This window comes from Lycorma delicatula, chromosome 1, assembly GCF_047948215.1.
Source record: "Lycorma delicatula isolate Av1 chromosome 1, ASM4794821v1, whole genome shotgun sequence".
In the NCBI taxonomy this organism is placed as follows: Eukaryota; Metazoa; Arthropoda; class Insecta; order Hemiptera; family Fulgoridae; genus Lycorma; species Lycorma delicatula.
Genome location: NC_134455.1, coordinates 274,283,855 through 274,296,540, shown reverse-complemented (window position 1 = coordinate 274,296,540; position 12,686 = coordinate 274,283,855). Strand labels below are relative to the sequence as shown.

At 28.9% G+C, this 12,686-nt stretch overlaps 1 protein-coding gene across 3 annotated transcripts in view; it reads right to left on the bottom strand.

The window, feature by feature from the left end:
- The window catches only part of E23 (ABC transporter G family member E23), a 353,737-nt gene that overhangs the window by 22,912 nt on the left and 318,139 nt on the right, over positions 1-12,686 (bottom strand). For all 3 annotated transcript variants that reach the window (XM_075377996.1, XM_075378005.1, XM_075378010.1), the window contains 6 exons: positions 8,792-8,961; positions 7,716-7,821; positions 6,444-6,544; positions 4,746-4,907; positions 3,386-3,479; positions 615-773 (listed from right to left, as the gene is read on the bottom strand). In XM_075377996.1, the coding sequence (XP_075234111.1) occupies positions 615-773; positions 3,386-3,479; positions 4,746-4,907; positions 6,444-6,544; positions 7,716-7,821; positions 8,792-8,961 (792 nt within the window). The remainder of the gene's footprint in view (positions 1-614; positions 774-3,385; positions 3,480-4,745; positions 4,908-6,443; positions 6,545-7,715; positions 7,822-8,791; positions 8,962-12,686) is intronic.

Below are 12,686 nucleotides of genomic sequence, written 5' to 3'. Positions count from 1 at the left end.
GACTGATATCAAGGGCTGATAATGTTTATTTTTTTATTTTTTAGAAGTTGGTTGCATCTTACATTCAAGGTTGTCTTAAAAATATTGGAAAACTGTGGTCTTTGTAGATAAAATTCTGCCAAATTTTAACATTTAGTATAGATTCACTGGCTATGAACAATTTGGTTCTAAAGTAAACAAGAGGATAAATTAAACGTTTTAGGCAATGAAATTGTTCAGTTTTTAAGTTGATAATAGCAATTGCATTGCTGTTTAATTACTATAACTAACTTCAGAAATAAATATATTACTTTTCTAACAATAGTTACTATTACAATTATCTAAATCTAGTTAAACTGTGTACAACCTTAAACTGTTTCAAGGTTAGAAAATAGCTTTTAACATGACAATTACTGTATAGAAAGCAAATTATAGTCAAAGAGGAGACAGTAAAACAGAAGAAATAAAAAGGTATCTCAGTAAATGAAAAGTATATAATTAAAGAAAGTAAACTAGTTTACTTAAATTTATTGCAGAAGTATTAATAGTATCCTGGTAAACAGCAAGTGAGAAAACACACACAGCTAATCAAAAGTAACACTTAAGTAACTTGTTTATACTAAATTAGGACATACCATTAGAATGCAAATGACTTTCATGATAGTTGTTTAAATACATGGACTGGTTAAAATATTCAGGAAGCAGCTCTTGTGGGTAATCTGGTCGTAACCTAGCTTCTCTGGATGCTGCTACTATCTTCTCTTTCATCTCTTCACTACCTTTCACTTGTTCCACTAGAAATTAATTGAATCTCATTTAAAAATGAAAACAAATATTTTCCCACCGTAAAATAAAAATTATAACTTTAATTAATTATTTTAAATCAAAAATACAACTTATTTTACAGAAAAAGTTATTTGTTTTTCTGCCATAATCCAATGCATACATATTATTTTATTCTTTAAATAAATTTAAAATTAGACTATATTACAAGTTACCTACTCAGAAAATGAATAAACTTTTAATAATTTTATTTTTTTTTCTAAATTGTTTTTATCTGTTTCACATGGTTAAAAAAAAGAAAAACTGCTTATCTGAATTTAGTTGGTTGTTACAAGAGTCTAAAATTCAATGATTAAGCATGAAAAGTAATTATGAGTCAACTATAATATAACACTGTTATTAGTTGCAGTAATATCCATCACAGCAGCATATGTGAAGTTACCAGAATATAAATTAACTAAAATAAAACAGAAAACACTACAAATTTGCACTTATTTACTCGTTATTAAAGAATTATAATGGATTGTGTGTAATGCTTCCAAAATTAGCAAGTAATATAAACAACCACTCTTCTAAGAGTAATGTAGTTTGACTGCCCCTTAACAAAATAGACAAAGAAAATACAAAAAAGTGATTTGAACATTACTTCTTTTTTTGAGACAGTTGTGATCAGTAATTAGAAGCCTTTTTCTTTTGTCAATGTGAACATAGTGATATAATCACCTTTGTTTGATATAATCAAAATTCTAACAAATAATATATCAACCACATTTCCTAACCACTACAATTTTTTCACAAACCAATAATGTTCAATATTTTTTCTAGAAATTTGAGTATCTTATAAATGTAATCCAAATGTCTTTTTCTAGATTACTTTTACTGTAATATTTGCTTATGTTACTCCAATAGTATAGTTGGTACTGAGAAGACACTATCAAAAGCAGTCTCTCTTAAGGAAGGGGTTACCCTTCCTTAACCTGCATTCCTTCTTCCTTAATATAGATATCATGGGAGTACATTAGGCATCAAGTTCTTTCTGTAACAACATGACACATCTTCTATTAGTCAGTAGTTTTGCTGCCTTTTTATTATAACTTTGTAAGATGGTAACTCTGCCAATGAGACTCTCCAGGGACTCTGTTTCCAATCCTCATCCAAAAACCTGTTGTGGCTGAGGTGTCTATAGTACACAATTAGTCCTTTCCTTAAAATCTGAACATTATACATTTCTGATATACTAAATACAGTATAATTAAAGTAATATTTCACAGGGAATCTTTAAATAGTTCTATAAAAATTCTGTGGAAAGAAATGAGCATTCATGTAGTCTACACTATCTGTGGAATAAAGTAAATTGCTCAGAAAATGGGTATCACAACGGTGCCACAGCCATGATAATATGAATAAGAGAAAATGATGGGATAAAAAACACAGTGTATGCAAATGAAATAGCAAACATGTAATTGGCTTGATCGCCACTTCCTTCTGTAATATTATTTGTAAGAATACAAAATCTTTATAAAAAAATAGTAGCTCAAAACCATATTTTTTCTTTTTCATATTCAAGATTACAGTTCACAGTAGATCTTCAAATGATTACCTGTGGATGGCTGGGGACTATGGTGGCATATATAAAACTTACAAACATAACTCAGCAGTTACAGTTGATTGATAGTATGATTGAATCAGTCATCATTGAACATAAATTAAAAAAAAAAATTGAGGGATCTTTGAATTAATCCATCTCTACCAAGAACTGCTTGACATATAAATATAATTTTGCTTAATCAATAGAATACATTAATAAACTATACCACTCAAATTTATGTCTACACTACACAACACAAAAACAACTAAGTCAATCCTTTCAAACAAAACCAAAAAGTGATTTTTTTCCCTTATTTAAAAAATATGTACTGCTTCTATTCAGTTCTATAAACATTAAACAAAAGAACAACAGAAAAAGTCAATTTATTGTACTGTTAGAACAATCTAATCTTTGTTGTACTGACTCCCATGCTTCCAACATGTGTCATGAAAAATTTTAAAGTTGAAATATATTTAATTTAATTTTATATTTTATTTAATTTTTGTTTTGCAAAAACATACATATATAATCCTTTCTTTTTTTCTCTTCAGTGAGTAGATTTTTATTAATAATAATAAGATTTTTGAAGCTACTACAAACATAGTCATTTTTTAATGAAGTTTTTACTGAAAAATACTAATTTAGATAAATAATTATCTCAGAAAACTATTTTTTGAAATACTACTAAAATACTGCGTTTTTCAAAAGTTATATTTTCCATTTATTGGCAGGCATGAAGTGTTGTCAGTTTACAATTTATTATCAGGTAAAGGATTAGAAACTGGCAAAAGTAAAATTGAACTCTAATAAATCTTTATTAGTCCTGTTCTGAAAAAATTCACTAAATGTAAATTAGACTTAATTAAATGCAAAACATTTACACACAACTTCATTAAAAGTCAGTGTTCCAGACAAAAGCCAACATTAGTAATATAGAGAAATGTGTTCTAGGAAAGTTTAGCTGTAGATGTTCTGCGTACAACAATGACCAGTTTATATATTTAAGTATAACAATATACAGACAAAAACACTTACATATGAAATCAGCTGGGTTGTAACGTGGCATCATTGTTAAACCAATATTATTAAAAAAATCCACTACTTTTTTTACATCTCCAAAATAGGCTGTCTGAAATCAAAATAAATACCATTTTACAGAAAAATTAAAAAGTAGGATAATAGCTTAAGTTATATTTTGAAGTTTTACTTGTTGAAAGTTTCTACAACATTTAAAATATTAATAAACATAAAAGTTTTATTCAGTGAATGAAATTAAATCACAGCTTTTCTTAACTTCTAACAATATATCTTCATGTGATCTTTAATCAACGAGAGTTTAGATAGCTTTCACAACTGCATAATTTTATCTGATTAATATAATTTCATGAGACAATAAATTTAATTCATCTATCAAAAATTAATATTCTCTTAAAAAATAAATGATCCTTTATTGAAATTCTAATATGTATAACTTGGCAACAATTCTTTTGTTATTGTATTTGTCCATATTCTCCTCTGAACCAGTTTCTAAAAGGCAAGAGAATAAAAACCATTTATCACCATGAGTACAGAATTCAATAATGTTTCTTACCTTATGCTTATTATTTTTTTCTAATAGCGCTTTCGAGGTTTTCCCTCATCATCAGTTAAACTCTTTCTTCCAAATCACCCATTAAATTCAAACCATTAAAATTATAACGTAAAAATATGTAGTCATAAATATTGAAAAATATAAAATTAAAAAGTTAATTTTTTTATTATTAAGCTAGCCACACATACAGTACTGTATTCTATGTGTTTTATATATTCTATATATTTCCAACTCTTAATATTTTATATATTTTCTATATATTTTTCTCTTTTCTTTTTTTTTTTAACAAGTAAATAATTAAAATTATAACTATAAAATTCATTCAAATTCCATGAAACTTATTCTTCCAGAGAATCTTTCAAAGTTAATTATGCAGTTCTATCTTTAGCGATTTCAAAGTTTTTAAAATTGAGATGAAGTGAACTGAAGAAGCAACTATGTAATTAATTCCAATGGAAGAATAACTTTTCAAAAACTTTGAAACTGAGTAACTTGTATTTTTCAATAAAAATGAGGTGTAACATTTCTTTGTTCTCTTTGTTTTTAAATAATGTAAAGTTTTGAAATGAGATGTAATGTAATTGATTATTGTTTTAAAATTACAGTTTTAACTTATTACCTTCTTCACCCCTAATAATAACAATTTTTTTACAGCTGATAACTGAAAATAACCTATTTACCAGGGTAACTTATTTTACTCCTCTGGTTTGGTTTATATATGTAACCAATCTATGTTTGCAATTAAGAATAGATATGAATAAGTTAGTTTTTATTTGTTTCACGATTTTAATAATTTTTTTTTACCTGTCCATTACAAAGAAGTAGTAATCTATCAAACATATGGAATATTTGTGATGAAGGTTGATGTACTGTGACTACTACTGTTTTCCCTTCATTTTCTGCATACTTTTTTAGTGATGACATTAAATTATATGCAGAATGTGAATCTAAACCTGAAGTGGGCTCCTACAAAAATAATTATACAAAAATAAACAACATTGTGACAAATTCAATAAATAATAATGAAAAAACAAAATAAGATTACAATAGATACATACGTGCCCACGTGGATATGCAAATGCATACAGCAGAGATCTACATAAATATTGTAAAAAAACGTTATACCAAGATCATATAATCAGGAAAGAATAGAAACGGAATGATTAAAAAAACTGAATCATAAGTACGCAGTTGATACAAATTGTATTAAATATAATTTTACAATTCATTAAATTTTTACAGTTCACATAGTACACATAGTATAAGACTAATAACAGATTTGAAAATCTAAAACAAAATTGTTTAAATGAATTCTATAGAATTTTTTATTATTTTCAACAGAATTCTCAAAATCTCATCTTAAGTTATTTATTATTTTCAGAATTGAATAAAAATTGGATGGACAACTTTCATTCGATTGCAAGTTTGAAGTCGTTTCACTAGATTTAATGAACTGAAAATACTAAATCACTTACATTTATATAGGTGATTCAAAATCCCAACAACCCCATAAAATTTGTAACACCCTTACAAATTCAAAGTGACTTCTGCGTGGCTTAAATGATAGTATAGTTATGTTATATTGGGGTGCGGAGGGCATTTCTGCATATCAGTTAATTCAATTTTGTAGTGAATTTTAGCTTGCCCTGAACATAATTAAATTTTGGAAGCTGTCTTATTCACTTTTAATGTAAGGAGATAGCAGCATCACCAACAATAATCACTGTTTGGAAGATTACTCAGATCATCAGATACTTTCGGTTATATGCACATGAAAAACCAACATGGTTTTACTAGAATTAAATCTTGTGATCAATTTATCAATTTCCTTACTAACGAAGCATGATTCATATTGATATTTTTTTAGAATAGTGTTCTATCTTTTAAAATAACATTTAACAAAATTCCTGAATCACAATTGACAGTACCAGCAAAACATACATTTGTCACCAGCGTACATTTTATTTAGCACATTTAAATTAATTATATAGGTTAAGTTATTTAATTAATACATTTTAATTTAATAATTAAATCCCTTAAAAACCCATTTAAAAAAATTAAATTCACTTATTTATACTACGAAAATTATAACTGAAAGAAAGAGTCCGTGTATCATGTTACACACAAGTGCAATTAAAAATTGCACTTTATCTGTGCACCACATCTTTATCTGTAGGACAAATTCAACCATTTTCATACTTGTACAACCATCTCCCAGAGATTTTGCTGGGCTCAAACAGTAGGAATTTGGCCAGTTATTTTGATCAGATAACATCTTTGCTTTTTGAAAAAATATCCATTTTTATGCCAGCAGAAAATGGCATAAAGAACACATTTAATTTTCACTTACAAATCATAAATAATGTTACTTAACTTTGGTATTAATTTTCCAATGAGTATATTAACATGGTTAAAACTTCAAGTTTGTAAAGGTAAAAGTTGTTGGATGTGAATAATTATAACAATCTAAAGAAACATACTAACTGTACTTAAAATACTTACATCAAGAAGCATTAAAGATGGATTAGTTAAAAGTTCACAAGCAATATTTGCTCTCTTTTTTTCTCCTCCAGAAAGTCCTCTCTTAATATAATCACCTATAACTGAAATTAAAAAAAAGAATATATTAAATAATTATTACAAAAATATCATGTAATAATTAAAAATATTGTGTACAATGAACACTGGTTTTTCAGCTAAGTATTGTGCATGACAAATAATAAGAAAATATATGGATACTAATCATCAGTAATAACTAAATAAAACTATCCCTAGCTGTTCAGGGTGGATCTAAAGCTAAACAAGTCCAAAGTTAGGAGCCAGACTAAGAAGTACTTCACAGAAGCATCTGTTCTTGTTAGTAGATTTCAAAGCAGTGACTCTTTGTTAAGAATGACTACAAAAAGTATTTTTTGTCTAAAAGTGACCGATTTGTAGACAGAAGGTAATGAAATATCACCACCTGCTGATTCTCCAAACCTTAGCAGCATGGTAAACTCTCTTTTTTTCTGTTTAGCTTCCAGAACTACCATAAGGTATTATTTCAGAGGATGAATGAGGATAATATGTATGAATGTAAATGAAGTGTTGTCTTGTACAGTCTCAGGTCAACCATTTCTAAGATGTGTGGCTAATTGAAACTCAACCACCAAAGGACACTGGTATCCATGATCTAATATTCAAATCTGTATAAAAATAACTGCCTTCAGTAGGATTTGAACCTTAGAACTCTCAACTTCGAAATCAGCTTATTTGTGATGACAAGTTCACCAATCTGGTAGGAGAGCATCATGGTACAGCCTCATTCCCTTAAACGTCTTAAAATTATAATCGAAGCAAGATGAGTAGTTGTGGTGGCAATCTCAGGTAGAAAAGAAGTAAGCAGGAAATGGAAAGACGATACATATAGTCACATGGAATATAAGAACAATTCTCCTAGCAGATAAATTAATGTTTTACACATCATGAAATGAGAAGTATATGATCAGTAGAAATTATAAAAAAGAGAGGTTAGGAAGAACAAACATTATCTAAAAGGAAACAATCTAAAAGTTAGCTGGTAGTAGAAAATGGAGACCGAAATAAGCAAGGGGATCTGCATCAGGATTGATAACTTAATAATGATGATGACAAACTAATGATGAACATTTAGTTATTTCTATTATCAATTTTGAAAGTTGTTTAGGTGAATCTATATTATTAACATAATACAATTCAAATATAAGATAAACAATATATTAATAAATAAATACATACACTAAATATATTTCTTACTTGTATCTTGACAACTCGAAAGATCTAGAACTTCCACTATGTGATCAACATGTTGCATCTTTTCATCGTAAGATAAAGTGTCTGGTAACCGTAGCATTGCCGCATACTGAAAAACAAAACACACACAAATAAAAATTACAGTTTTTAGAATAACTATATCTTGAAACACCGCATATCTGAATAAAGACTTTAATACATAATGCAACTTGAGATGCATTTTTATACATCGAATAGCATAAACGTAGAAATGAAGGCACTAAAAGAGTTTAAACATAGTCATTATGTACTGAATACAGTTGGGTACAACATTTGTCGTAAATATAGATATACTTCTGATCAATTATTTTATTTACATAATAATTATTATGGTTTTTTTGTTAGTAAAATATTAATAATTACATTTTAACTTCAATTAAAGAAAATAAATAAATATATACAATAATGCACGTCCACATGTTGTGGGTCCGACATGTGATTTACTGAGAATATTTGGATGGGAAATTTATGGTCACTCACCATAGAGACTGGACTTAGCTCCTTCTGATTACCATTTGTTTGGGAAATTGAAAGAATTTTTAAGCGGTAAGCAATTTGCAGGTGATGATGATGAACTTAAAAATGCTGTTAATCAGTGGCTAAATGGACTGGCGACAGAAGAATATGACATGGGTATATTGAAGCTGGTGTATCACGACGATAAATATCTTAATTCATGTGGTGATTATATAGAGAAATAGTATAAGGTACGTAGTTTAAGAGAAATTAAAAATATTTATAAAGTTTTCAGAATAAAGCTTTTTACAATGAAATGGTCTTTAGTTTAGAGATAACCTCTCATATATAGACACTTTCTATATTTGTACTCTTAACAATAATTCATCATTACCAGAAATTAAATGAGATAGCCATGACTGTAATATTGGCAACCGGAATAATTTTTTTTAAATTTCTCTCATGGAATTAAATAAAGATAAATTAAATAGATTTAAATAAAAGTAATAATACAGATCAATAGAACATCAAGCAATTAGAATTAACTAAAGCGAATAAACCTGATATATTTATGAGACTTTTACCTCTAATGTTTGCCGCAATGTGAGATCGGGGAAGAAAATATCTTGTTGAAGAACATAACAGATGCGGCGTTTCCACCTCTTGTTGAGTCTTTCCCTGTTTAAACAGATGTTCCCTGAATCCAGTTTCACTCTTCCGGCCAAACAATTTAAAAGAGTTGTTTTGCCACAACCTGTATAATTCATACAATACATCTTAATGAATCTAAACTTCAAATCAAGACTTCAATTTGAATATAGACAAATATTACATAATGACTTGAGAACAAATTCAAATGAAATAAATCAATAATTCAAATTTTCAATAATTAATCAATTTGAACATAATACAAGTATTTTGAACGTTTTAGGAAGTTTAGATCTGTCTCCTAGAAGAGTTACGGCATAGTGCTTCAACTAAAAAAAAGTAAATTTATTTTGAATTAAATATAACGAATTATGTGTATGGTTGGGAAGTTGCAATTTCTATTTGATATTACCAGTTCGTTCATTTTAAGCTTTGTTACAGTATATTAACTGCACTCAAATTCAACCAGATCTTGCAAATAGCCTTGAAAGTATTATCGATTATAATGAAGAGTAGAACAATAATAAATTTTTTCTTATGATACTAGAAGTGTGTTTAACTTTCTAAAACTCATGTATAACTGAAAACACGAAACTGTTATTGAATAAAATACTAAAAAATTACTACCAGGTATTTTATTTCATAAATAAATGCACATTTTTTACTTAGGGTGTTTCATTTTAATTGTCCCAGGCTATTTTCTGGTGAACTACCCACAATACAAAAGAATGACCTAAACAAAAGTTACTCAGATTGGATAGGGACATCTCATGGTGACCTTATTTTTGATCTTGACTTTATTTCAAGGTTAACACTACTTTTTCTAATGGAATGACCTATTTTTGACTACACCAGTGAAAAGAGCAGAAAATTTTACACTGGAATATGTAGTCACACATATGACCTTGGACCTTTTTTGAAGGTGATGTGGCTAACCATCAGAGATAGTGGTATATGATGAGTTACACTTTTTTATGGTCATACAATATTACTGGAATATTTATATTCCAGGCCATTTGTCTTGCAAACTATGGGAAAGAGCATAAAAATGACTTTACACTATTGTATAGCACTATCTCTGATGGTTAACCGTATGACCTTCAAAAAAAGCTCAAGTTCATATGTGTGACTATATATTCCAATGTAAAGTTTTCTGCTCTTTTCATTGGTGGGGTCAAAAAAGATCATATCATTTGAAAAAAATCGTGTTAATCTTAAAATAACGGTCAATGTCAAGTTCAAGATCAAATTCAAGGTCACCAAAAGGTGTCCCACTTCAATTTGAGTAACTTTTGTTTAGGTCATTTTTATTTATTGTACGTAGTTTACGAGAAAAACGCCTCGAGCGATTAAAATGAAACACTCTGTATATTAAATAATAAATATGATTCTATTTAACTGTTATATGTTCGATAACGACATACGACAATAAATTCGTTAGAATCCTTATTTAAAAAAAATCCTCGCCACCATTTTTTGAAGTTTATCTCAAATTAAAAAAAAAATCCGGAGCAAAATATTACGGCGATTCTACACGAATTTCAATTTATAATAAGTCAAAATAACAGAAATCACATATTGTCTTTAAACTTTATTATTTAAAAAAAATAAATAAAGTTAGATTGTTAATTATTACTAGGCAGTTCAAGTTGATTTTTTTTTACATAGAATAATGGCCTCGCTAAACTACTTACATGACGAAACAAGAATTTAAAAACAAATGAACGACAGACTATTAACATCAATTAGTTATTTAGAGCAACAATGCTAGCTATAACTTGAACATTTAGAACGACAACAAGCCTTAACACTCATAAAAGAATCAGCCACTGAGCCTTCATTGATAAATATAATCTCCCATTACACCTGGCTTGGAAAAGCAGATTTCGATTAAAAATTAATACTTGTTTAAAAGAATTTTAAAACCAACTTTGGGTCATGCAAATACTGGTCACGCTACCGACACAGAAATATTAAATGAAAATTTTGATAACTAAAATAATCTTACATCAACTGAAAATTTAACTACACACGAGTAGGTCGTAGGTAAGCTTATGTTATAAAATTTCGAGTGGTTAACCCGGGCGGTTTACACCTGTATCAGTTAACAGACAAATATTCTCATGCATGAATACGTAAAAATTTGGCTTTATTATTTTATGTCTGAATAAAAATATATGTGCATACAAAATAGTTTACACTAGGAAAATGTTTTACGCAAAATTTGTACATAAGCCAATTTTCTATACTGTTAATATGTTAACAAACATACACAACATTTATCAAAAATTCTTGCACATGCTTTCATAAAGATACATTAAATTTATCCTTTGATTCAAACATGAAGTTCACTGTGAAGTTTCGAAACTTTTTCGAAGCTCACACCACAACAAAAATAATAAGGTAATAAGCTGTCTCAGTCATTTCAGAACAGCTTATTCATCGCATAACTATACATTTTTTTTTTAATTAAGGACTTACCTCTAAGGACTTACTATTAAGGAAAGGTCATTAACGAAGGAAAATTACGTATTTATTTAGCTGTACATTAAAAGTAAAGCACTGTGTGTATGTGTGTGTGTGTGTGTGTGTGTGTGTGTGTGTGTGTGTGTGTGTGTGTGTGTGTGTGTGTGTGTGTGTGTGTGTTGGGTGTGTTTGTTGTATAAGCACATAAATAAAACTGTATTTCATTAATATTTTAAAGAGTTTAATGTATACACATATATTACCATCAGCCAGAAGGCTACTTTGACTTATCCCTTAACCGCTATTCAAACATAAGCAGCTAACTTAATTTTTTTTTATCTCGCTATCAGGTGACTCTGCATTGAGGATACAGCAAATCAGTGGTCAGTGGGAATTTTAATCAGTGGATAATATATATATATATATAATGAAAAAAATATATATATACATATATATAATTCTTCTTTTATAGCCTAAAAACTTTCTAAACTTTGTTTATATGATGATCTTTTCTAACAAAACAGTACTGGGCATTATACATAAGAGCTAACTGTCTGTGATAAACTGATCTCGTCAATTTATCGTTACCAATCCTATGTACTATAGTTCTGACCAGCTAAACTGTTAAAGTGTCACTCCAAAGCAATGGAAGATTCTTGACCGACTGGGTCAAGCAAATGTTTCCATTGCATAAACTAGTCAGCAAAATCTGTATAAAAAATATTGGATATCAAGAGATTACCGATAAGTCTTCGCCCTTATATTAATTTCCGCGTAATTATACTAATTAAAAAATATCGTAAATCTCATTCGACACTCGTGTGAGAGGGAAAAAGCAATGCTGTTATTAACAACAGGGAAGCCGGGCAACTTTAGCGACTTTAAGATACAACGCGGTTGGACGTTAGTTGGGATCGGTGTTGGTTCGATTCGCTCCCGCTTCTCGTGTGTTTCTCTATCGTTATATAGAATAGTTTTGGACGTCTGCAGTGTCTATGGACGTGCGTAAGTTCGAACTATAACTGTGTGAACGGCGTGCGTGGGGTGAGTTTATTTTACACATTTAGTCTAATGCTTTTTGTACATTGAAGTATATATCTTTTCTTAATAACTGTTCTTTAAATTTTTACTGTGAGGTTATTGGAGATAGCTGTTACCAGAGATAACGGTTATCAAAGATAACAAAAACAGAAATTTTGGTTATCTCTAACTGAGTAAAATTTTTACTCACTACAGAGTCCAGTGTTTATTAAGTCGACAAGTAAGTGCGGAACTGCGAATCTAGTCATTTTTTTTTCTCTTTCTAGGCGTTGGCTTAATTACTGACAGGGTGGAGGGAAGCCCCTTCAAACCTACCAAGAGCTA